The sequence below is a fragment of the Amphiprion ocellaris genome, chromosome 3, assembly GCF_022539595.1.
Source record: "Amphiprion ocellaris isolate individual 3 ecotype Okinawa chromosome 3, ASM2253959v1, whole genome shotgun sequence".
Taxonomy (NCBI): domain Eukaryota; kingdom Metazoa; phylum Chordata; class Actinopteri; family Pomacentridae; genus Amphiprion; species Amphiprion ocellaris.
The window spans coordinates 37,433,092-37,460,429 of NC_072768.1; the positions used below are offsets into that span (position 1 = coordinate 37,433,092).

The following is a 27,338-nucleotide window of genomic DNA, read 5'->3' on the forward strand; positions in this document are numbered from 1 at the left end:
ATGAATAGACATATACGTGTTTATAATTTAAAATTTATTTTAAAAAAGGAAAATGGGACATATAGAAAAAAGTGATTTTGATGACTTAAAGCCTGAATTTAGTTGTTTTTTCCACTGTATGGCACATAAAATCAGCATAAGTAGTTCAAGGAGCTTCAGAAAGTTGAAAATCCAGAGATTCATTCTGTTTTCATCTTTTCTGGGTCTGATAAATGGTGGAATTTTGATGGTTCTTTTTATAGGAATATCAATTTTTATTTATGTAATTTTTTTATAAACAAAAAGTTTATAATGAAGTTATTAAAAGAGATATTTTTGTTGTTTAGGTTATTCCTCCTCCAAGGAGGCAGAGCCTCGACGGAGTAAAAACTTAAACCACAAAAATGTTTCATTTCTATTTATCTGCATTTTTCATCTGTCTGCTACATTCACAGATTACTGCAAATCTAAGTGCAATTATAGCGATTTTATTCAACATTTTAAGACTTTCTGTAAACTCAAGCACTGTCTAGAAAAGTGGTCTATTATGGGATGGCTACACCGTTAGCCGTTAGCATGACTCGTAGCTAACGTTAGCTCTGGTGCTAACAGCAACATGTTTTACATTGAGGTGATACCGTCGGCTTGAAGTGACGCAGTGATCAGAAAACTCTTTGTTGTACAATTTGCACACAACCAGGCTTTTATCCAAGCTGCCATCAGGAAGATTTTTAAAAGAAAACCTTCTGTCCAACAAACTCAATCTCATCTTCCTTCACGGTTCACCAGTGCCTGATTTCACTCAGTACTTCCTGTGCTTCTTCTTCATGGCTACAAACAGACTTTAGGTTCATTACCGCCACCTACTGGGCTGGAGTGTTCATCAGAGTTACCGGTGTTCCAGAAATGAGGGAACTGAGGAGGGTGCAAATAATCGTGTAAATATTTAACGCGTTATTTTCGCTGTGATTAATTGATCGAAATTAACACGTTAAGGTCCCAGCCCTATTCAAAATATATTAAATGTGAATATTTCGTGGTTTCTTTCCTCCTTTGTGACGGGAAACTGAATATCTTTGAGTTGTGGACTAAACAAGACATTTTGGAAGCACTACTCACCTTTTTTTTTTCTTTTTACCATTTTCTGACACTTTATCGTCCAAAAAATGAATCACTTAATCCAGAAAATAATCAACAGATTTATTGTCACCAAAACTAATCCTTAACAGCAGTCCTAGTTTAGACTAAATTTTTTATTGATGATGAAAATAAAAATGTGATTTGCTGTTTTTGGCTTTTTGAATGTGGAGATTTTATGCATTTGTTTAGTCATATTTGGCAGTAAATGGAAAATCTTTTGGTTTTGGGCTGTGAGAAGCAAAACCTTTGATGTATTACATTTTAAAAGGCTATTTTTTCATTTTCTAGACCAATGCTGCAGCAAATAATTGATTTATTGATTTGTTGTCAGCCACTAAAACAATTATTTTAATTGATTTATCTGCTTGAGTCATTTTTTAAGAACAAAGAAGTGCAGTTTCTGTGGTTTCAGCTTCTTAAATGCGAATATTTTCTGTTTTTTTCCTCTTTTATGACAGTAAACTGAATATCTTTGGGTTGTTGTGTACAAAACAAGACATTTTTCACCATTTTCTGACCTTTTTATTGATAATAAATGAATGATAGATTAATTAACACTGAAAATAATCATTAGCTGCAGCTCTAAACAGTCAGCAGACACTTTTAAAGCCCCTTTTGCTCCACAAATCCCTCTATTGCACTTATGAATCAGCATTAGTCATCGTGTTGCGTTGTGTTAATTACCAGGTAAAGAAAGCTGACAGATTATAGTGAAGCTGCAGTCCTGGTTTTATCTGGAAACACACATGGAGGAGAACTTCCTGTCAGCTTTCACTGCATCCACTGATCATTTCTTGTGTTTGTTTTGCTGCTTTTTTTTGAGGCCATCGACGACGACGAGCTTATCTTTTGTTGCGTCGTCCGTTTTCCACCCTGCTTCTCGAAAGACGGGGAGTATTTCTGCACAGACGAGCATTCCGTCTGCCGTTTTCCACGTGAGGCAGTGATGGGAGGGCATGGAGGGGAAATGAAGCAGCAGAGGCGACATGCTCAGTCAGAGGAGGTTAATGTCGTTAACATGGACCAGATCCCTCCAGAGACCTCGGCACTGAATTTGCATGTTTTGCTATTAAAAGCCGATTTTGATAATTTCATGGTGCTTGTAGGAGATGAGTTTTGAGCCTGGCTGGTCCTCTGAGAGCAGAATTAGTTCAGTTCTGATTGGAACAGGTTGTATCTGTACGTCCAGAACCCAGAAGTCATCATCCAGCAGCCACTTCTGCTTATCACCAGTGATATGAGGCTGCACAGTTCAGCCCTCGCTCTCTGATTATGTGGTTCTGCTTTGTACCCAAGCTGATTTTATTTATGTTGCGTCATATACACCAGATTACACCGTAAGAGGCAGTAAATCAGAGATTATTTGGGAAGGTGGCAGGATTTAGTGCGGTTTTATGGTTGCTGTCGGTCACCTGAGGCTGTGGTTCCCACTTGTTGGTGATAAAAGTTATTGCTGCCACCATTGGAGCCTGTAATCTCACCAACACCTCCGCTTGATACGGTGAAGTCTTGTTTGGCTGCTGTAGAAGAGGTTAAGGTCAACACAGTTCATCCAGGACTCAACGTTCCTGAATGTACAACTGCGACAACACCAAAAAAGTCTGATAGTAAAATAGTATATGAAGATGGACGACAAAACGCCACTTCTTCCATGTAGCCACTGCCATTTGGTACCATTTGATTATATTTGGTTCCATTTGGTTCCATTTGGATCGCTTGGGTACCATTTGGTGCCATTTGGTGCCATTTGATGCCTTTTAGTGCCATTTGGTTCCATTTGATGCCTTTTGGTGACATTTGGTGTTTTTTGGTGACATTTGGATCCATTTGGTGCCATTTTAAGTAGAGTTCTCTTTTGTTTCTCTTTTATCACTGCCTTTTTATCCCTTTTAAAATGTTCCCTGCTTGTAGTCCCTCTTTCTACCCTCCTGATCTTAATCTTTTTCTTTTATTTCTCTTCAGCTCTTCTCTTAACCTCCTTCTGTGATGTCGTCCTTTTAACCAGCTTTTAATTAGCTATCCATTCTGTGCATTTTTGTCAATTTCTTCTTCTTCTTCTTCTTCTTCTTCTTCTTCTTCTTCTTCTTCTTCTTCTTCTTCTTCTTCTTCTTCTTCTTCTTCTTCTTCTTCTTCTTCTTCTTCTTCTTCTTCTTCTTCTTCTTCTTCTTCTTCTTCTTCTTCTTCTTCTTCTTCTTCTTCTTATTATTATTATTATTATTATTATTATTATTATTATTATTATTTGGTGCCTTTTGGTGCCATTTGGTGCCTTTTGGTTCCATTTGGTGCCATTTGGTGCCATTTGGTTCCATTTGGTGCCTTTTGGTACCATTTGGTTCCATTTGGTTCCATTTGGTGCCATTTGGTGCCATTTGGTTCCATTTGGTGCCTTTTGGTACCATTTGGTTCCATTTGGTGCCATTTGGTGCCATTTGGTTCCATTTGGTGCCTTTTGGTACCATTTGGTTCCATTTGGTGCCTTTTGGTACCATTTGGTTCCATTTGGTGCCTTTTGGTACCATTTGGTTCCATTTGGTGCCACTTGGTGCCATTTGGTTCCATTTGTTGCCATTACCATGTAAAAATAATTGATACCTGCTAGCTGTTTAGCTAGCTAGCTAGCTGCATATCAGATACTTTCCCCCATTGATTGCTTGTACTTTGTGCTAGCTAGCTTTACCAAGTTGTGTTTTCCACTGCAGGAACTTGTACATTGGTTTATGATGATCTGAAACTTTTTGTGTGTGTTCTGACTGCAGGAATTGCAGCTGTAGAACCTTTTTCAGGTTCAAGCTTAGAATTAAACAACTCTGACTGCAACCTTAATGCTGAATTGACCAAAACAACAACAAATTGTAGTTCATGACTCTCTGAGCATGTTAGAAATGGAACAATGGAGTAGAAATGTTACGAATTATTGTTTAAATGAGTAATTGCTGTTAACAATTTAACCAATTAAAGGCATGCTAACAAATGAGGCAGAAAACAAAGACCATGCATGTCAGAAACTGTATAGATTATCTGTAGTACCTGGTTATTCCAGCAGGTGGAGCCTCTTATTTAATACTGTAGCAACTGGAGGAGGCAGTCAATGGACCTATTGGGGGTTTAGCTGGTAAAGGGGCACCGTGACAAAGACTTCTGTGGTGATTAATGACTACAGTCTAAAATGGAGGCTTATGTTCGTCTAGTTGGTGAATTTTGCGTTGTTGATGTTAGAGAGAAGACTACTGCTGGAATAAGTCTTTTTTCCACCCTAAAATGGTTCTCAAGTTCCTGCAGTGGAAACCTGAAACTACAGGAAATGAGAAAACAAAACAGAAGACTCGTGCAAACACTTCAATGTTCCAAAGTCAACAAAAAAACTGATACTGACAGAATGGGGAACGACACATCAAGTTTTGACTCATTCTGCTTCAACTCATTCAGATTTTGAATGAATTTGGGTCAGTTTATGCTATTTTGGGAAAATAGCTCATTTTGGACAGTTGTTTCAAGTAATTTTGGACAAATTATGACATATTTTGGGCAATTTTTGAGTAGTTTTGACTGTTTTGACTCTATGTTATAGACAAACTGCTGCAGTTTTGCTGTGAAAACTACGATACATCCCATAATGCTGATGCTCAACGTTGGTTATAGAATTTATCACAGAAATTTGAGTATTTCTGGTTCATGTTTAACTCATTCAAATACATTTGGATGGTTTTGTGTTATTCTGGGCAAATTTTGAGTACGTTTTGGAAGATATGGAAGCAATTTGGGTAACTTAGAGGCATTTTATGCATTTATTTATTTATTTTGTGTTTATTTTGGACAGATTATGAGACATTTTCGACAATTTTTGAGTAACTCTGGACAAATTATAAATAATCTTGTCATTTGGGAAAAATTCTGAGGCGGTATGGACAAGTTTGAGGTATTGTTACACATTTTTTGGCTCATTTTGGACAATGTTTTAGTAATTTTGGCTGGAAAGATTAACAAAATTGACAAAAAGCAGATTTAGTCTTCAGACTGAGATACCTGGATGGATGTAAAGCTGATCTGGTGTCAGTTTTTATCAGAACTCAGATGTGTTTTTCCTCCTAAATGTCATGGTTCTATCTGCTGGACTGATGAAGTTCTGAGGCTCAGAAATGATGGAAAAAGTCCATTAAAAAGTGATAAATCTGGACCCACCTCTATGGAACTCTGGAAATATTCACAGGATGAAGGTAAAACTACACAAAATTGCCCTATGTTGTTCAGATTTGTCCATAATGACTGAAAATGTATACATTTTTTGGTGTCTTTAATTAGGGAAACCTGGATGGATGCAAAACTGATCTGGTGTCAGTTTTTATCAGAACTCAAATGTGTTTGTAAATCACCAGAAATTGCTCAAGATGCACTTAAAGTTGTCCAAAACTACACAAAAATCATCTCAGAAAATTCCTAAAATTTCAGAAAATTTGCAAAACCTTTAGAAAGAAAATTCTGATAATTCCTTTAAAATTTCTCTTAAAAGTTAAAAAAATTTTAAAAAAAAAACAATCCCCCAAATTTGGTAAGAAAATTCTTGTAAATATTTTCAAAAAATGAGTAAAAATCTTCCAAAAAAAATCCTAAAAATATCAAAAGTGATTGCATATATATCAGTAAAACTTCTGATATTTTCTTTAAGAAGATTCACAAAAAAAAAATCAACCAAAATCCAGTGAAATTCGCTGGATTTTCTTTGATTTTTTTTTTTGTGAAAATGTGTTTTTTCCCCACATTTTCAAAGTTTAAAACGGGTCAATTTGACCCGTAAGACGACACGAGGGTTAATAATTACAAAAGCATTTTTAATTTCTTAATATGCATTTTTTTTGCAGACTATAAAATTACACTATATTACTGTGAATGTATATTGAGGAATAAAAAAATCTTTTCTTACCTGTTTAAAAATTCACCCTATTCTATTCTATTCTATTCTATTCTATTCTATTCTATTCTATTCTATTCTATTCTATTCTATTCTACATTTATTTTATTTTTATTTATTAATTCATTTTTATTTATTTTATTATTAAATCTGTATGATTTTTAGATTTTTTTTATTTTTTTTTAGATTTTTATTGAATTACATATCATATCTAGTAAATTGTTGAACTTTTTAAAAAAAAAAAATAAAAATTTCGGTAAATAAATAATTAAAGAAATTCCAGATAAAAATAAGTGTGATTTATGTTTTTTATTTAATTTACATTTATTTTATTTTTATTTATTAATTCATTTTTATTCATTTTGTTATTAAATCTGTTTTATCTGTGTGATTTTTAGATTTGTTTATTTATTTTTTTCAGATTTTTATTAAATTACATATAATTTCTAGTAAATTGTTTTAAATAAAATTTTAAAATTTTGGTAAATAAATAATTGAAGAAATTCCAAATAAAATAAATGTGATTTATGTTTTTTAAAATTTACATTTAAAAAAAGTAATTTATTCATATTTATCTTATTATTGAATCTAATTTATCGTTATGATTTATGGATTTTTTTAAATTACATTTTCAAACTTTAAAACGGGCCAATTTGACCCGCAGGACGACACGAGGGTTAATAATTCTAGCCATTTAAAACCACAAACCTTCACTTAGAAACCTTCTAGTTGTTTCCACAGATGACAAGCTGATGGAATATTTATTAGAACCAGATTAAAGCTGATTACAAGAAAGAGGAGGGACAAAAAAAACAGTGGTTTCTTTGGTTCTGTTGACTGAGACGTCCCTGTGCACACAATAATGGGGGCTCTCAGATTGCACAAGAACACTGAAGGATTGTGGGTCAGGGAATTCCCAGGTCAGGTTCTGGTTCCCGCTTCAGGAACGTGGAAACGTCCGGCGCTCCCTGAACGCATCGTGCCATAAAGTGGATATTTGACAGGAGAGTAAAAAGCTGATTTATCGCCTTGCGTTTGCCGCATGAAGGTCCATAAATACGGATGATCTGGCTCGGCTGATGGGGGTTTTCTGCAGACTTGGGTGTTTTTTTTCTTTTTTCTCGGGGGTGGGAGGTGCTGGAAGGCAGCGTTGTGTAACATCTCCATGTGTGAAGCTGCAGCAGCGAGGAAGAGGAGGATGAAAAGCAGCAGAAACATCCCTCCGTCACCTCGGAGAGGAGCAGCTCGTTCTCTGGTCACGGGAGCAGAAACAGCTGATTTACGGACCGCTGCTGCATTCGCTGGGCCTCGTTCAGGCCAGATAACAGCAGCAGGTGATTGAACCGCTGCCAAACGTCCTCTAACGGCGACCGAGAGGCTTCTCTGCGACATTTCCAGCCTCCAGCATCGCGGCCCATATGCTCAGCAGATTGTTTTTATCCTCAGAGATCCATTGAGATCAATGAATCTGCTGCAGGAGAGGAAATTAAATTAAAATATATCAGAGAGCAGCTTCAGAGAGATGATTTAAACCTGGAAATAATCAGTAAACAGTTAGAAATGCAACATATTTGGATGTGTAAACTAGAAGAAATCTCCAATCAACCTGGTGAGATTAGTGACATCCTATGTGCATTATATTATATTATTTTATATTATATTAGATTTATTATATTAGATTATATTGCTATTATTTTACAGGTATTTGCCATGAAGAAGAATAATTATGTATATTGAGGACTAAAAAATATACTTTTTCTTACCCCTTTAAAAATTCACCAAAAATAAACTCTTTGATTTAACCTAATTCTGTAAAAAACTAAAATAAATGTGGTCTTTTCTGTGTAGCTGTGAAGCCATTTGTGACTCGGCTGCAACCAACAGACAAATGACAAAAAATATTTTCTGCTGAACTGCAGGAAGTGTTCAGGAGAAAAGTATGGAAGCAAATTCAAAATGTAAGATTATTATATTAAAAATCTACATAGTAACATATCCGTAATATAAATAGAGTTATCTTACTTTTTGAAGTGCCGGTAATACCTGTGGACAATTTGAAAATTGTTGATCTCTTTTTTTAATTTTTGGTAGATAAATAATCAAAGAAATTCCAGATAAAAATAAGTATAATTTATTTTCATTTATTTAATTTACATTTATTTTATTTTTACTCATTAATTCATTTTTATTTATGTTATTATTAAATCAGTTTTATCTTTATGATTTATGGATTTTTTAGATTTTTATTAAATTACATATAATCCCTAGTGAAAGCGTGGAAAAAAGTAGAAATTTACATGCTGTCTGTAAAAATACAACACAAAAGAAACACTCCAAATCTATTAATAATGTCCACATCAAAATATGTATTTTTACAAATAATAATTTTTTTGTTCTTTATAAGTCAGCATAAGATTACATTTCTTTGCTTAATCAACATCAGCTAAAAAATATTATTTTGCACATTTTTGTCATTAGTTGATTATAAAAAAATGTGTGTTAAGGATTGAAATATGATTATGTGTTTTTTTAAAACATGTTTTGTTGAAAGACAGATATCTTCTATAAAAAATCATTTTACAAAAAAAACCCAGCAAAAAGCCAAAATTGAAAAAATAAATAAATAAATAAAACACATTGATTTCAACAAGCTATTATTATAAATAGTGATTAAAATTAAAATAATTAAAATATGTAATATATATATATAATTACACGATTCAGTATATTTTAATCAGCAAAAAAACTTGAAGATTTTTGCCATTATTTGATAAAAGAACTATGTTAAGGATTGAAAAATAATTATGTATTTTTAACAGGTTTTGTTAAATGGCAGATATCTTGTTAAAAAGTTGATAGAAAAAAAACAACAAAAGGCCAAAACTGTAAAAAACAAAAAAAACTATATTTCAAAAACCAATGTTTTTTATAAGTAGTGATTGAAATTTAAAAAATAATTCAAATATGTTGAAAAAAAATAAAATTATACTGTTCAGTATGTTTAAATAAGCTAAAAAATAGAAATACTTTACAGATATTTGCCATTATATTTACAGTTTTTACAGTTTTGCTTAACATTATAATATTCCTCTGTTTTTAACGTGTTTTTTCTTTTAATAGGATTTTTTTTCTTTTCATTCATGAGGCTTGAAGTTTGTTCAGAAACCCAACTTTCATACATTATTATCCAAACACATAAATTACTGTTTTATCTTCCAGGCTTGTGTTGACACGTTTTTTTTTTTTTTTTTTATTCATTACGACAGATGTGGGTTTTTTTCACATTTACTGCATAGTTTCTGCGTTATGATATCAGTTGTTTTTTACAGAATCCGACTCGGTTTGATGTCAAAATTTGCGTCTGGGGGAAATTCACATGATAAGAGAATAAAAACAAGGTTTGTACATTTGCAGTTTGTAGACCTGAAGAGAAAACAAACAGTCTGGAGGCTCTTTAATGTTTGTTCGTCTCGTAGCCTCGAGCCGAGCCTCAGACCTGAAGGAGGTGATGAGATAAGCCGCTTACATCATGTTTGCCTTTTTTTATTTCTGCTGATTGTGTGTGCCGGCCGTCGTCTGACTCACTAAACGCTGCCTTATGTAACGTCTCCAGAGCTGAAGAGTGTTGGATCTGTGAGTCCAGTCAGGAGACCAGGAGGCTGGAGGTGAGGAGTCCTGGGAAGCCCTGAGTGGGAGTCTGAGGAGATATTGTAGAGCTCACAGTTACACAACACTGGCTGAGATCTGAGCAGCAGGTTTTCTTGCACCGGTACTCGAGTACTTGTCAATAGCAGTTTATTTACCAGCTGTTTTCATGTTTTATTTGAGGGGTTGAGTGATTTATTTATTTTTTTTTATATAAAAAGTCAAAAAAGCTTCTTAAATGTGAATATTTTCTGTTTCTTTCCTCCACTGTGACAGTAAACAGAATATCTTTGGACAAAATGAGACATTTGTCATGTTGAAACGCTTGTATATAGAAAATAATCATTAGTTGCAGACACCAGTGTAGTGAATCTGCAGGTTTACGTCTTAAACTTGGGTTTAAGCAGCGTTTTTCTTCCACTAATCTTCGAATACTTGTCAATAATAAGTTCTTTACCAGATGTTTTCCTATTTTATTACTGATTTTGAGTCATTTTTAACATAAAAAGTCTAAAAAAGCTTCTTAAATGTGCATTTTTCTGGTTTGTTTCTTCCTCTGTGACAGTACACGAATATCTTTTGGGTTTTAAACATTTTTCATGTTTAAAACAAACTGTATTTTTAAAAACAAAGGTTTTTGCTGATATCAGTGCAGTAAAAAATGTGTGAGTTTATTGTCAAATGCTGTAAAAGTATAAAATTCTATATTTTTTTAAATTTTTGGCCTTATTTTTAAAATTTTATTATTATTTTATATCTATAAAAATCTGTATTTTTCCTGAAAATTGTGTAATTTTACAGTCAAATATTGAAAAAGAACAAAGAAGACTTAAAAAAAATTGGATATATTTTTTTATTAATTTTTTTAACCATTTTTCAATTCTTAATGCACATATTTTTGTTTTCTATCTATTAAAATCTATATTTTTTGCTGAAAATAGTTTAATTTTACAGTCAAATGTTGTAAAGGAACAGAAAAAACTTACAGAAATATGTGCACATGATATCTGTAATTTAACACATCAAGTAAAATTTGTAAAATTAGGATTTTTTTCCCCCAATTATTCCATCCTCAATATACATATTTTCATATTATTTCTATAAAATTCTATATCTTTGATGAAAATAGTTTAATTTTACTGTCAAATGTTAGAAAGGAACAAAGAAGACTTGCACAAATACAAACATGTATACATGAAATTGCCTGTAATTTTACATACCATTTATTTATTTATTTTACCATTTTTCCATCCTTATTATATGTTTTTTCTTAAAGATTTTTAATGTTTAATTTTTTTCTATTATCTGTAAACGGGGAAAATGTGTAAAATTACCATTCAAAACTGAATTACCATTTGTTAATTGTCAGTCCTTAATATAGATAATTATTCCTCCAAAGAACCACAAATGTTGGTAAAATAATGATAATGTTTGCTGGTTTTAAATGTAGTTTAAAAAAAGTGTCTTTTTACGGTCAAAGTGTGTACAAGTCCAATTTACTATTCATAATAATAATGCAGATTATTAATGTGGACATTCTTTTATTCAGCTATGGCTGTTTTTTATGTGATTTAGTTTAACAGAACAGTGAAATCTATAAAACAAACAACTTATTTTAGAGCTTTGAGTTTCACAACAGCAGAAACGGCTGCAGATTTGGCTTTTTGTGGTTTTCAATCAATGATTAGGACTTCCCTTTATTTTATGTGCTGACTGTGAATACGAGGAACTGGGAGGAGTAGTCATTTCAGATTCCATAATTACAGTTTTGAGGTTAAAGCTGCAGAAAAATGATGTTTCTGCAGAAAAGAAACCAAGTTATGAGTCTGAATCCCACTGTGGAGCTTTTTTCATTTAACCTTTTGAACCTAAATCCTGCTTTGGGGTTTAAAAGGTATTTTATCTTTAAAAAAATCACCAAAATTACACCATTTGTCAAAGCTAGAAACTGTAAAAACTGAAAAAAAACCTCAAATTTTGAATGTTTCTTTATCTACTCAAGTACAACCTGCAGTTTCATTGGGAAAATTAAATCCAAGTTTCACAAAAAAAATCTTTTTTAAGAAAGTAGAATTTCTTTATCAAATTTGCAAAACTTGAAATAACGTGTACTGTTTAGAAACATTTGAAACTTTTATTTTTCATAGTGCACCACCCTCATGTTCACTTGGTGTTCATTGCTAATTAGTAAATATTAGCATAGTGAAGTAAGATAGTGAACATTATAGCTGCTAAACATGCTAATGTTAGCGTTAGCGCTCAGCAGTGACTCCTGTTTTCCTCTGGCTCTGCTGAATCTGCTGCTGAGCGCTAATTTAATCTTGTGTCCACAGATGCTCTGGGTGTGTGGGGTCACTGGAGGTCGGCAGCCTGGGGGGCTGTGATGTTCTGCAGACGGACGGTGGCCTCCAGCTGTTCTCCACATCTGTGAGCAGCAGCCTCATGTTGCTGCGCTGCTTCTAGTGACCGTCTTCACAGCGTCCCAGCAGCGTTTCCAGGATCAGACCCGGCATGGAGGGCGTCTCCGTGGACAACCTGATCGACTTCGACCTGCCGTCCGAGGCCTCGACTCTCGGCGTCGACGGATCTCAGCACCAAGGACACGCCGACGTCTTCTCCCCGGAGCCGCCGTCGTCCACCGGAGTCCACCAGCAGCCGCTACTGCCGGAGCCGATGGCGCCGACCAAGTCCCACCATCATCACCATCATCACCATGGAGACGAGGGAGACAGCGACGCCACCGAGTCGGCGGACAGCGAGAACGACATGGACCCTCCGTCTCACAGCTGGGAGCTGAGGAGGTCGTCGTCCTCGTCCAACCACAGCGGGGAGGACGCCGACGCCGAGACGCTGGAGAGGAGGCAGTTCATGAAGGCGTATGTGGAGAAGGTGTTCCACGGAAAGTAAGAGAGAATCACTTTTATTCTAATGTGGTTTTTTTATGCAGGATGTTTTCTCCTGACTGGATCCTTGCTGGTGTTGGATCGACTCTCAGATGTACGGCGCTTTGGAGAAATTTTAGCACTAATTATCCTCTTTTTAAATTATTTTTTCCCACTAAAACTTCTGTATAAACCACAATTAGTTCTTTTTTTTGTGCATGTGGCCTTAAATCTGAAGATTTTGATATATGGTCTGGATCATCTCTGCAGCTACACAATAATTAACCCTTCTGTTATGTTACCGGCCAAATTGACCCATTTTAAAATTAAAAAAAAAACCTCCCTGGACACAAGAGGAGTCTCTTTTTAATTTATCAACTCCTTAAAACGAAAAAACATTAAAAAATGGAAAGTTAAATTTTACAAATAAAATCAGTGTCATATAAAACTATTGTATTTTTTATGAGGGTCTTTCCTCTGTACATTAAAAAAGTTACGTTTTTTATGAAAAAAGAGTGTTTTATCCTCATTGAACCATGATCTGTGAGAGGTAAAGAACACCACTGCACCAAATATTGATAGAAATAATTAGTACTGGAGTTAATAATGAGATATTGTTGGGATTTTTTGTTTCTGACATTTTTTGGATACTTAAACATGACTCTTATAGGAGGGTTAATTTAAAATGGTTTGTTGTGACACTTTACTATTTTGATCCAAAAATCCCAGCTCCTGAAATTAGGTTAAAGGTTTAAAATTTATTCTGGTACACACAGTAAAAAAAATATGTTTCCCTGCACTATGAAATTCTTTCTTTGCTAAACACAATAAATGCCAGATAAATAAATAAAATAAATAAAAAAAGAGATTTTTAAAAAAGATAAACAGAAATAACAAATAAATACAAATAAAAATAGATAAAAATTTAAATTAAACTAAAAAATTAAAGTAAAAATAGAAAAATAAAGGCAATGCAAATAAATAAATGTAAATACAAAATAGATATTAAAAGAGATAAACAAAAATAAAATAATAAGTAAAAAATGAATAAAAAATATAAAATAGGATAAAATGTATTAAATTAAAAATAGATCAATATAGACAATACAAATAAAGCCAAATATAAATTATAAAAAGATAAACAAATAAAATAAACTAAAAAAAATTTAAAAATAAAAATAAAAAATAGGAAAAAAAATTAAAAATAGGAAAAAATTTAATTAAATACATTTTTTATTAAAAATAGATCAATGAAGGTGATACAAATAAATAAATAAAAAATTAATCTAAACACAAATAAATCTAGATGCAAAATATATATTAAAAAAAGATAAACTGACATAAAATAAACTGAAAAAATAAGTTAAAAAAATAAAATAAAAGGAAAAAAAATTAAAAATAGGGAAAGAATTAAATAAAAAATGTAATTTAAAAATAGATCAATAAAGGTGATACAAATAAATAAATCTACATACAAAATAGATATTTTAAAAATAAACAGAAATAACAAAATATAAATAAGTACAAAATGAATAAAAATAAAAAAATAGGAGAAAAATTTTATATTTAATTAAATATTTTTATTTAAAATAGATCAGTAAAAGTGATACAAATAAATAAATAAATACATCTAAATACAAAATAGATATTTAAAAAAATAAACAGATATAATCTAAAAAAATTAATTAATTAAAAAATAGGAAAAATGTAATTAAATAAAGAATTAATTCAAAAATAGATAAATAAAGGCGATTGTACAAAATAAGGAGTAATGTAATAATCAGCAGGTGATGTGCAATAGACAGCAAACTGTCATGATTATAAGCTTCTGTTTAAGAGCCTGATGGCAGTGGGGAAAAAAGATGGTTTGAACATCTAAATGTGCAGAATATGAGCTCTTAAACATAGACCAGCTCTGTTGGATGATGCAGATTAACACACGTACCTTAGATCAGGTTTATTTTCTCTAAAAGCAGCCTGATGTCATTGAAACTGAACACTGAGTCCAGAACAGAGAGTGTTTCCTCTGCAGATGTTGGACGGCAGCCATCGTTCTAGACGGAGGCTGAAGGCTGAAGGTGCCCTTTATCTAAAACATGTTAAATGTTGGTTAAGGTGGAGCTGATGGTGGCACATGTTGGACACTTTGTCATCATTATCCTTTAATTAAAGCTCCCCAGGATAAACAAGTTTGATTATTTCATCAACCACACCTCAGTAGACCTCATTATCTCGTCTTTTATCTGTTTTATTTGCTGTTTTTTGGTGGAGCAGTGATTTGTTTCGCTGCTTTTGATTGATCTAATCATTAATAAGTATTTAAGATTCATGTGAGTCTCAATACAGAGATGAATTACTTAACTTCAGATATCTGCAGTTTACTTCTGACTAATCATAGTTCTTCTTCAAGATATCCAAAATTCCCCTCAGGTCAACACATCTACAATATCTTCAATCAAAACCCTGAACACCAAGCAGTTTCTTAACGTTTTTCAGCTTCATTTTTCTTCACTGTGTCTCATTTTTCAAGTTCTGCACCTCTGTGGAAACAGAACAGAAGAAGTTGAATTTTTTTGAGTTTTCTTTTTGAAAAACTTGAAGTGTCCACAGGTTGTTACCAGTACTGGAAAAAATAGTGTTTCCACATGCTAAATATATATATATTTTTGTGTTTTTACAACATCTGCAATCCCTGCGTTTTTCTCTCTACTCTGATCATCATCAGTAGAAAGATGTTTCTCCATGCTGAATGTATCTTCAACAACTTGCTCCTCTGTTCACTGTTTCTGAACCATGCTGCATTTATTTATTGATCCAGCAGCTTTGATTTACCTCTCAGGCTAAAATTGTACAAAATGATATGATGTGATTAAACTAGTCCAAAATTACTCAAAAATAGTCTAAAATGAAGCAAAAACTGTCTAAAATTACTTCAAACTTCTTTGAAATGACTCAAAATGTGTTTAAAATTACAGTTTTTGAGTCATTAAGGATCATTTGTGTCATTTTGGACAAGATTTTTATCATTACAGACCGTTTTTATTTCAGTTTTGAGTCTCTGCTCATCATCAGTAGAAAGATGTTTCTCCATGCTGAATGTATCTCCAACAACTTGCTCCTCTGTTCACTGTTTCTGAGCCATGATGCATTTATTTATTGATCCAGTAGCTTTGATTTTCCTCTCAGTCTCTCTGTGGAAAACTCAGAATTTTTGTCATGTGACTGTTGATCACCGATGAGTCACTGTTGGCTTCACATTTGCACAGAGGAGTGTAGAATTTTTTGTTTTTTACAGACCCTTGTTAGTTCAACCCATTTATTTATGGTAAATTTTTAAAATGAGACACATAGAATAAATCGATTTTGATGAAATATCACTATTTTCAGCTGAGGTTTGGTTGAGTTTTCCAGTTTCTTGTTCAAGGACAGTCTAGAAGTTGAAGATCTGTCAATTCTGTCAGTTTCTTTTTTGTTTTTTTGCAGCTTCTGGCTGATAAATGAGGCAGCGTATCTTTCAAACCCTCCAGTGGGTTTTAGATTCTGCTCAGACAGTCAACTGGAATTCCGCCCCTTTAAAATGTCCTTAAGACATCTTGAATTAGATTTTTGGCAGATTTCTGTAGTTAAATAATAATATTTTTGTGAATTTAAATACAGTAAAGCAAAATAATTGTTAAAAAAAAAAGAAAAGAAAATAGATATTTGATGTGGACAAGATGTACAGTTGTGCCTGTTTTTAAAGTTATGTAAATTAAATTTTTTTCTGCGATTTTGCATGATACTATAAAAAATAATGAGAAAATTACTTAATATTCAGATTTTTCTTTCAAATAACTGCAAATGTCTGTAAAAATAATTATATGTTTTTGCTTTAAATACAGTAAAATTCTGTAATTTTATTCTCTGAAATAACAGCAAATCTGTAAAATAATGTTTTTTTACTGATTTAAATACAGTTCTTCAGTGATGCTCTAATAGAACAGAACACAGATTTTTTTGGACGTTATTTACAGTTTTCTGTTCTGGTCCAATGACTCATCAGTTAATCTGAACTCTGCTGGGGTGAAATGTTTAAAGGCTACTCCTTAAATATCATATTTCTCTTGTGTTTATCGTCAGACGTTTCTTCTTCTTCTAGTTTCTGGTTTTATCTGCATTTGATCGTGTTTCTCTGTCTGGTTCTGACTCTGTGACCTGAACAGTGAATTTATTTCCTCCATAACTCAGAGTCGACCTCTAACCTCCTTCAGGACCGACCCGTCGTCTTTCATGAGCTTTATGATCCCGTTAGCAGATTTCTAAGTGTCTTTCACCGTCACAGTGACAGTAAAGGAGACAAAACAGATGGTGCACTGTAAAACTGAATAATTTAAAAATTGTGGAAAATAGAGCAAATATTAGTAAAATAATTATATTTTTAGTGAATTTAAATGCAGTAAAATGAAACAAATTGCAATTTAGAAAAGTACAGATTTTAAATGTGGACATTGTTTACAGTTTGGGGATTTTTTTTTCTAAAAAAAAAAAGTAAAAAACGGTAAAATTGTAAAAATAAATAAATAAAATTAAAATATCCAAAGTGTTGTTTTCAAATAATGGCAGTATTTTTTGCTGATTTAAATACTGTAAATACAATAAATAATAATAATCAATATAAATTATGATATACTTAATATATATGAAATAATTAATATTTAATATAATAATATATATAATCATAATTTATCATAAAATTATTCTAAATATTAATAATAAATATAGTAATTTAAATAATTAATTATTATATGTTTATATTTATAATAATAATAATATATGATTCTAATTCATAATATAATTATTATAAATAATAAATACAATAATTTTATAGTCAAATGTTTTTGTGGTTATCGTGTAAATTATTTCCTTTTTCTGTGATTTTACTAGATAGCTGTAATTTAACAAAGCAAGGCAACTCTGTATCATATTAGATAAAAACTAATTGATTTGTAATTTTTTTCAGTCTTTAATTTGCATAATTTGCGTAAAATAGTGTAATTTGACCAACATTCACTCTTAAAGAATAATTGCTCTTTATAAAAAAAATAATTTTTGATGTGGAACTTATTTACAGTTTTGGACTATTTTTTTTTTTTTTTAAATTTATATGCATATTTTAACATGCATATTATTACTTTTTTCTGTGATTAAACAAAACATGGAAAATCTGTAAAATAACAGTATATTGTTAAAAAAAGAAAAAAATCCAGTTAACTGCTGTTATTATAATATTTATTTTTACAGTGTAGATTTGTTGACTGAATACCCTACAAAATGCAGGTGAAAATAGGAAATAATAACAATTTTAAATCTACTACTACTTTATTTATAGAAAATATAAATAAAATTCTACCAAATTTTAGATTTCTTGCACCTTTTTGACCATTTTCTGTCATTTCAAACTTCCTAAACGGCTCATTAATGTAAATTTAAGCTGTTTGACTGACTGAATGGTTGGAGTTCACCTGAGTCCACCTCCAGAAGTGCTCCAGCTGTGGACAGGTTGAGTTTTCACAGATTCTGTTTTCTCAGGGAGGACTTTGACCAGGAGGAAAAGGCTCGGTTTGGAGAACTCTGCAGCGGAGAGAACGGCAAAGGCAGGGAGTGGTTCGCCAAATACGTCAGCGCTCAAGTGAGTCGAAAACGGCCGGATGTGACCTTAAAGAAGAAAATCTTATGAAAGCAGAGAGTTAGAGGTTGAAGGAGAAACACAGTCAGAGTTCCCAAACATTTGAACATCTGGTTCACAAGTTAAAATTTTAACTGGCAGTATAAAAGCACATGTTCATGTGAAAAGATGTTAACTGATGATTTTTGTTGTGTTTTTGTCGCAGCGCTGCCACTCCAAGTGTGTGAGTGAAGCTACTTTCTACAGACTGGTTCAGTCCTTCGCTGTTGTTCTGTTTGAGTGAGTATATTTGTATTTTACAAATTAAATGCTCTAATATAAGACCAGAAATAATCTGTAAGTGTGTTATTGTTTGCAAAACACCTGTAAAGAAAACTCTAAAAACAACTGGTTCCTTTTGAAGATGTAAATCTGTAAAAAGCGGTCATAAATACAGACTTTAAGGTTTTCTCTTTTCCCCTACATTTGTTTTTATTTTTAAAAAATTCATCACAGTGAAATCTGCTCCAAAATATTAACTTTTTGCTGGATTTTTCTCTCTCTCACTTCTTCTTCTTCCCTAAAATTAAATTTAATTTGAAATTTCGGTGTTTTGACACAGTTTTAAAGATAAAACAGATGGTTGTTAATAGATGTACATAACGGAACTACTAGAGGGTGTTCCAGGAGCGCTGGGAGCAGAGCGTCACTGCGCCAACTTTATAGTTTTTTAATCTTACTTATATTTTAAGTGACATAAAATATGAAAATAAAGTATGACGTGAAATATTTGGTATTTTGATAAATTCAGCTATTGAGGAAAAGTAGAATATACAACTTTATATGAAAATAATATCTTTTTCTTTTAATATTCTCTATAATTTATTTTTAAAAAGTTAAATTAAAATTCTATTAAAAGCCCAGTCAAAAGGCCCTTCCTTCAGACATTTATATATTTGCTAAAATGTACAAAAAGGCCTCATCAATTTAATTTGTTGTTATACAATACCTTATGTGCATATTTTATGCACTTTCCTTGTTATTTTTTTTAATTTTGGAACTCTGTATTGTAACTTTTTGATGTGTTTTGAAAAAATTTTAAGTGGCATTGCAGGAAACATCTAAATGAATTAAAATTTTTAATTTAATATTTTAAAATATTAAGTCAAATTTATGTAATTTCCTTAATTAAAATAATTGTTTTATTTATAAACGTATTTTTAAAAAATGAATAGAAGGCAACACACTCACCCTTTCCTTGGAATTAAATCTCCCAGGAATCCAATTTATTGCAGAAAATTCTATATATGTGTGTCCTCTCTGTGTTGATTTAATAAAAACAGATATTTATTTAAAACGTTTTAATATTTCTTTTAATATTTTCTACAATTTATTTTAAAAAATTAAATAAAAATCTATTAAAAACTCAATCAAAAAGCCCTTTTTTGAGATTTTTGTTTATTTTCTAAAATATGTAAAAATGCCTCATTAATTTTATTTGTTATATAATACCTCCTGCATATTTAGTGTGTTATTTTTTAATATTGGAGCTCTTTTGTGTCACAGTGCAGCTCTCTGATGTGTTTTTAATATTTATTTTGCAGGAAAACGATAATTTCTGGCTCTGGCTGCTCATAAATACTATTTTTATAATCGTCTCCTTGTGGTTTTAGTCTTTTCTTAATGTTTGTCGACAGCTAGAAGCAGTGATTTCACCTTTTAAAGAGACGTTGTGTTCACAGGTGTTACCAGATGGACGACTACAGTCCGGCCAAAAACCTCATGACCATGTGCTTCACCTACTACTACATCGGTAAGATCTGATCCAGTGAACGGATCGACTTTCTGATCTTCTGCTGCTCTGATTAAAGGAGAAACCGGCTCTCAACTGCAGATGAAAAGCAGCGGCTCGCTGCTGATTCAGGGACGTTTACCGCCGTCGCTTTGGCTTCGTGGGTTTTTTTCTTGCACCACAAATATCAGTTTGTGCTGATGCAGGCAGGAAGTGCTGAGTGATTGTTGTACCACTGCGACACGTTCCATGCATCAACATCCGTCTGCAGGCGCCTCTGTGAACGCTAAGAATCCATTTACCCACGTAGTTAACCTGCTCTAAAAGTAGCTCGGCTTGAATAATAAAACAACTTAATTAATAAAGTAGCTTTAACAGCAAGAATGTGGTGTGACAGAATAAACTAAAGCAGGATCCCAAGAAGAACAGGCAGCCACACAGAGCATTAATCAATTAAAATTTAGATTAAATTAATCCTCTGAAAACAAATCGACCTTTTGAGATTTTAGCCTCAATTTTGGACCATCCAAAAGTGCCACATTTAAAGATCTTGCAAACTGCAGGAAAACATGCTAAAAATAAAACCAGCTGCATGTTTCTCTTTGTTTTGAACACTGGAGGCTGATGGACTAATTACTGTTTTCACTTCCAGCTGACTGAGCTGCAGCTGGATGAGGTTTTTTTTTTTCCTGAACACCACATGGTGACTCACCTGTGAGATTCACCGGCTACAGGTAGCTGCTGGTAGATTCCTATAAGCCCATAAAACGTCTTCATTCTGAGCTCTGACCTGCAGGTAAATCCCCGCCGTCGCCCTCCGAGCTGCTGGATCGCGGCGCTCCTCCACCCGGTCTGGACTCCTACCTGAACAAGGCCAACTCCTGGCTGACGGGGAAGAAGGACGCCGCCGAACGCCTTCTCAAAAACACGTCCAAGACCGACGTCAAAGGATTCTTCGGAGGTCTGGAGAGCAAACTGAGGAGCTCGATGGCTGGAGAGGGTCCAGCGGAGACCAAGCCCAAATCTCCTGGTATTTCTTCTGCTTCCTGCTGTTTATACTTGTTAATAAATGTGGAAAGTGGAAATGAGTTAACCACGTCATGTTTCCTGTTTGTCTCTAGTGTCGGAGGCTCCAGAGGAAAAGAAAGGAGAGAAGGTTTACCTGTACACTCACCTGAAGCAGCAGCCCATCTGGTCAGAACTCATTACCTCAATCCGCCAAAATGTTTTTTTAAAAACTTCACTCATATTTGTCAGATTTTTTTAAAGTAAAACATGTTAAATCTGGGCTTACAGGTAACATTGGTTTTAGAGTTAGAAATTTGTGTTCATTTTTGCTGAGCATGGTGGTGGCGGTATCATGCCGTGGATCGATGTTCTGAAGTGCTGTAATTTGAGAAATAATGTAGCTGGAGTCCTGAAATTTTGCAGATTTGTTGATCAAAACATCTGGTCTTGCTTTGATATAACACAAACCAGTTGTGTGATAAATCTGATCAAAATCATCTCCGATATTCCACCAACTGTAAAACCTTTATTTTTCACTCTAAGAGTCAATAAGAGCTAAAAATGTTATATATATATATGCTGCGTGAGGCCTGGCTCATGCAGCTCAATAATCGTACCACCTTCAAAGACAGAAAGGTTTCTTGCCTTTGTCATCAGGAGGTCGTGACGGTGTGAATACCTGACAGGAAATGACATGGAATCCAAATTTTTGTGCAGATTTTGGCTTTTAAAGGCTGTGGTCTTAAACTTTTGATCAGCTGACAAAAGCATGTTTGAGTTTAAATGCAGTTTTCAATAAATTACCTGCTCCCTATGTCTTCTTTTTGCATTTTGAAGCTCTACTGAGAACCTTCTGAAGATCCAACAGTGCTAATGCAATTTTTTGCAATTTTTTAACTGGTCTTTTAGATACTGATTGGGAGTTTATTTGTGCTTTTATGCAGTAAATTTTGCTCTTTTCTGCCTTTAGAACAGTGCTTTTCTGAGGATGTCTGTGTTTTGAGTGCAGATGTTGGATAAAAAGCCGTAAACTCGGTTGTTTTTTAGAGTACAGAAACCTAAAATCTTTCCATCAATTCAGTTCAGATTGTGTCGTTGCTCCACTTTCACTTTTTTCTGGGAGCCGCAGATGTTGGAACTGACCGTCCACATTAAACATGCATCACAGCCTCGGCGTGAATCATTTTGTGGCGTCTGGTTTGGCCTGCAGGAGTCTCCGGTTCGGTCCGGCTTTCGTTTTGTGACGTGTTGTGGTTCTCTGCAGGCACACGCTGAGGTTCTGGAACGCTGCGTTCTTCGACGCCGTCCACTGCGAGAGGAAGAAGAGATCTCCGACCACCAGGTGATGAACGGCAGTCGCTCTGTGAAACGTGAATAAAGGTTGCAGTGATGTTCTGCCGGTTCTTCTTCTTCTTCTTCTTCTCTTGTTGCTGTTCTCCTCTTTCTGCATGTTAACCCTTTGTCTCCTCCTTGTGCCTCGCTGCCGGGCAGAAGGATGCAGGACGAAGAGAAAGACGAGAGGTCTGTCGCTCTGTTTGTCCCCGAAAGAGAAAAGTAAAGATGGATGGAGGAGGAGGACAGATGTTTAACAGACAGAATGACTCCATCTGAAGGAGGCAGAGAGCATCACAATATCTGGATTTATATAGAAAAGGAGCGTTTATCTGCTTGTAAAATGTCAAGTTTAGTAGATTTTCCTGACAGATGTTGCAATCTGTCTATTTTTCTCTTTATAAAACATGATGGAACGTTACAACGTGTGATTTTACAAAAGGAGGACGACAGGATTTTGCAAAACTACTGACATGACAGTTTAAACCGTGAGTCAGACGTGATTCATTTCAACGGTTATCCTAAATCTCTTTGCACAACTCGACTTCTTCATACCGTCTACAACATAAACTTGCACATTCCTGCACATTTTGAAAATTTTTGTTGCTTTTTTGTTACTTGAAATACTTAAAATTCCTTGGATTTGACTCGTAACTCTTGATTCCTTTTATATTTTTGTATCCTAATTTAAAAAATTTCACCAAAAAACCACATCAGATTCCTCATATGTTTACTACTTGCCACAAAAACTGACTGATTCTGAAATTGCAGCTATTGTTGCAGTTTGTTACTTCCATTGGTTGCAATTCTGTTGCGTTTGCCTTTTAAAACTATGATACATCCCATAATATCGATGTTCAAAGCTAATTAAAGAACTTGTTGCAAAGGTTTTGAGTCATTTTTACCTCATTCAGGACAGATTTTAAAAGAAATCTGGATGGTTTCGTGTCGGTTTGTTCAAATTTTGAATTGTTTTAGAGAATTTGTTAAAAAATCTACTTGGAAAGGCTTTACAGCATTTAATTTTAGACAACTTTGTGTTATTTTGAAAAGGCTTTGAGGCATTTTAAGGTACTTTGGACAATTTTTTTGTCTTGATTGACCAGTTTTGGAGAATTTGGAGTAAATTTGGAGTAATTTTAGAGTAATTTTGACCAAACTGAAGAAGCAAACACATCCAACTATCCAAAGATGTCCAAAATTATTTGTCCAAAAAATGACAGAAGCCTTCCAAAATGACTCCGTATTTCACAAAATTATTTCCAAAAAAAACCTTCAAGAGGACCTGAAATTTTATCCAAAATAATTTGAAAATTGTTTAAAAAGTTGCAAATTACTCAAAAAATGTTAAAAATGACACAAAAGTTGTGCAAAATTACTCAATTCTGTTAAAAACGACTTGAACTCTAGATGTGACATCTGGAGTCGATGTAAAATTAATTTGCCCACAGTTTTTTTTTTAAACAGAACTCAGCTGTATGTTTTATCCATCAAAATTTTGTCAAAACTACATGAAAGTCATCCAGATTAAATAAAAATTGGCCCAAAATTTCTCAAAATCTATCCAGAATGACAACAGTCTTACAAAAGTGACTTTAAAATTGTTCAAAATTACATGAAAATTACCCAAAAAAGACTTGAAAATTGTTGAAAATGTCACAAATGACTCCAAAAATTTCCAAAATGAAATGAAAGTTATCCAGATTAAATGAAAATAGGCCCAAATTTTGTCCAGAAACACAAAAGTCTTTTAAAAATATCCTAAATTATTTTTAAAAATTGTCAAAATGTCATGAAAGTTACTCAGATTTGTGCAAAAATGACTCTGAATTCAATTAAAATGTGGTTTTCCTCCTAAAATGTTGTGTGTCTAACAGCTGCACTGGAAAAAGTCCATTAAAACATAAATAAACAGACATTTCAGTGAAGTTTTCTGCTGGGTTTGATTGATTTTACACTGAACAAGTCGGTGGTTTTACAAATTTCAGCTCTTCCTTGTGTCGCGCTTTTGATGTTTCGTCCGTCACGTTTCAAATTCATCCCGTCACATAAACAAATAATCAAATTTAATCTGTTTGTAGGTTTTGAACATGGATCAGTGTTTTGGTTCAGGCTGATTATTCTGGTCTAACAGGGATGAATCACAGACTGGAGGAGAATCTGAGGAGTGTAGAGAAGAAATAAAGCTCAGAGGAGGCAGAAAATGGCTGCTGACGAGGGTTAAAGAGGGAGCAGCTTGGTGTTCGGCCCTGAGGTGGAGGGTCCAGGTCTGATTCATCAGAGAGGAGGAGGCTGTAGTAGTGAAGCTGCTGCTGCTGCTGCTGCTGCTGTGTTTAAATTAAAAGATGTAATCTGCTCAATCGCAGCAGGAGAGGGAGTCAGATGTCGCGTTGCTTGTAATTCTAATTGGATTATGAGTTTTACACTTGCTGCTTTCTGTGTTTGGCTTCTGTCGGCATGTCGTCGTGTGATTCTCGTGGTTCTTTTGCAGCCATGGTTTGTGTAACGTGCAGAGGTTTTGTTTCTGTCTGGAGGTGCCTCTTCACAGCTCGCTGCACATTCACAGCATGTTTTTAATCCATCTGCATGATTTACTGTCTTTACTGTGATTCCACTGCAGACTGGATGCTGAGATGTTAATAACCAAACTCATGAGCTGCTTCACTTTTTCTTTTCACTCCTGCCTTTACAAATGCAGTTTTAGATCATAAATTAAAGGTATATTTAAACCATGCATCACTATACAAACTGACATAATGGTAGAAAACAGTTTACTCTCAATTATAGCTGACAAAATATCAAAATTCACCTCAATTTCTTTATTTATGTTACATTTTTATATTTGCTGTTTAGCCCTCATGTCGTCCTGCGGGTCAAAATTGACCCGTTTTAAAGTTTGAAAATGTGGGGAAAAAAATATTTTCACACGTTGTTGGGAAATCTTTGAACATTTTTTGGTGGAAAAAAAGAAATGTTAAAAATGTTTCTTAAGAACATTCACATAAAAATCAACCAAAATCCAGTGAAATTCACTGGATTTTGGTTGATTTTTTTTTTTGAATATTCTTAAAGAACATATTAGAAGTTTTACTGATATATATGTAATCATTTCAGATATTTTTAGGATTTTTTTGGAAGATTTTTACCCATTTTTTGAAAATATTTGCAAGAATTTTCTTGCCAAATTTGGAAATTTATTTTTTTTTTTTTAAAATAATACTTTTAAGGGAAATTTTCAAGGAATTATTGGAATTTTCTTCCTGAAGGTTTTGCGAATTTTCAGAAATTTGGGGAATTTTTTTGCTGATTTTTTTGGATTTCTTTCAGACAAGGAAACAATATTTTTTGGTGCCTGTAAAGGAGGACAACAGGAGGGTTAAATTAAACATTAAATACACAAAATACTTTATTCAATTTTTTGTCATCTGCCTGATTTTCTGCATTTTTTTTGCTTTTTGAGTAAAAATTTAAATCAAAATTAAATTAAAAAAAATGTAAAGTTTACACATTTATATCTTTACATGCAATGCTGAGCTGCTTAAACAGATAAAATGCTAAAAATGCAGTGATAAAACAAAAACCGGACAATTAAACATGTTGCACACAAAGAATAATATTTTTACAAACCAAAAAGAAAATGAATAGAACAAGAGCAAAATAAAAGCAGCAGTAAAAAGTAAAGAAATAATATTATTAAAAAGATTAATACATAATTATGAAATAAATAAACACATTAGTTTTTGGAAAATATAGTCTTTTCCAAAATAATTGAAGAAATTGTTAAAATGCAAATGTTATTTCAGTTTAATTTCACATTTTTATTATTTATATCATAATTTTTTTAAAGTGAGCTTTTATTTCATCATTTTAAACAGTTAACATGTTTGATTTGATAATGTCATTTTTTTTTTTAATGATAATATAGAATGATCGAATTTCACATTGGCTTTACTTTATTTTGTATCATTTAGTTTGTTGAAGTTGTTTTACTTTCATAATGTCATTTTTTATTTTACGGTGACATTTTTATTTCAAGATGTGATTTTAAATATAATTTTAAACATAAAGTGCTATTTTGAAATAACGTTTAATGAAAATGACTTGAGGTTTTGTGTTTTTTAGAATTACTTCACAAATTATTTTGACAATTTTATACACAGACATTGACATAAAAGGGAAATGTATTATCATCATTATTATCATTATTATTATTATTATTATTATTAATAATAATAATAATAATAATAATAATAATGATAATAATAATGATAATAATAATGATAATAATAATGATAATAGTAATAATTAAACCTTTGAGATGTGGCCTGCTTTTTCAATGACGAGTCAAATTATACATAAAATTGGAGTTCAGACGGTTAATTTTTGTTTACATTCAAAACAAGTTTTGGTTGAGATTCTAAAATATTAAAGTGTAGTTTATGAAAACTCTCTGTGATAAAAGCTACACAGTGATATCATCAATAAGTATAAACATCTTCATTATTTAAGAGAGAATCATTTAAAGAGAGAATAACAGAGGACCCAGTATGGAACCCTGGGGTACTCCATTAATAACAAAAAGCCTATTTACCTTCACAAACTAATACAGAATCTATTTAATCAGTCTATTTTTAAGCCAGACAGCCTGATATAAAAGCAGGAAATGATCCACAACATCCACCACCTCATTACTGATAATACTACTACAATTACTAATAATAATGTTTTCATGTCGTTGATGGCATGAAAACATTTCCAGGTTGTTTTCCAGTAAATCAGTGCTTTCCATGTGCTTGTTAACGAGATGATTCCTTGTGAACGAATCATTTGTTGTATTTGGTTGCTGATGGCTGGTTAATGTGCTCATCTCATGTGTTTTTTGTGTGATGGAATCTCTCCCCGTCACACAAACAGCCTCAGGGATGGATGTCACTGACTTTTAAAATATTTATCGAGCTGTTTTCCAGCCTCGCCGATCAGTTGAAACGTTGCAGCGTTCTGCGGCTC

At 33.0% G+C, this 27,338-nt stretch overlaps 1 protein-coding gene across 3 annotated transcripts in view; it reads left to right on the forward strand.

Moving 5' to 3' along the window:
• The window catches only part of kiaa0513 (KIAA0513 ortholog), a 40,527-nt gene that overhangs the window by 5,377 nt on the left and 7,812 nt on the right, over positions 1–27,338 (forward strand). The window contains exons 2-9 of one of the 3 annotated variants that reach the window (XM_055009118.1): positions 12,007–12,576; positions 18,124–18,223; positions 18,426–18,499; positions 19,942–20,012; positions 20,788–21,021; positions 21,113–21,185; positions 22,264–22,341; positions 22,491–22,520. In XM_055009118.1, the coding sequence (XP_054865093.1) occupies positions 12,185–12,576; positions 18,124–18,223; positions 18,426–18,499; positions 19,942–20,012; positions 20,788–21,021; positions 21,113–21,185; positions 22,264–22,341; positions 22,491–22,520 (1,052 nt within the window). In that variant the 5' untranslated portion in view covers positions 12,007–12,184. The remainder of the gene's footprint in view (positions 1–12,006; positions 12,577–18,123; positions 18,224–18,425; positions 18,500–19,941; positions 20,013–20,787; positions 21,022–21,112; positions 21,186–22,263; positions 22,342–22,490; positions 22,521–27,338) is intronic. The other 2 variants (XM_055009119.1, XM_055009120.1) reach the window with 2 other exon arrangements.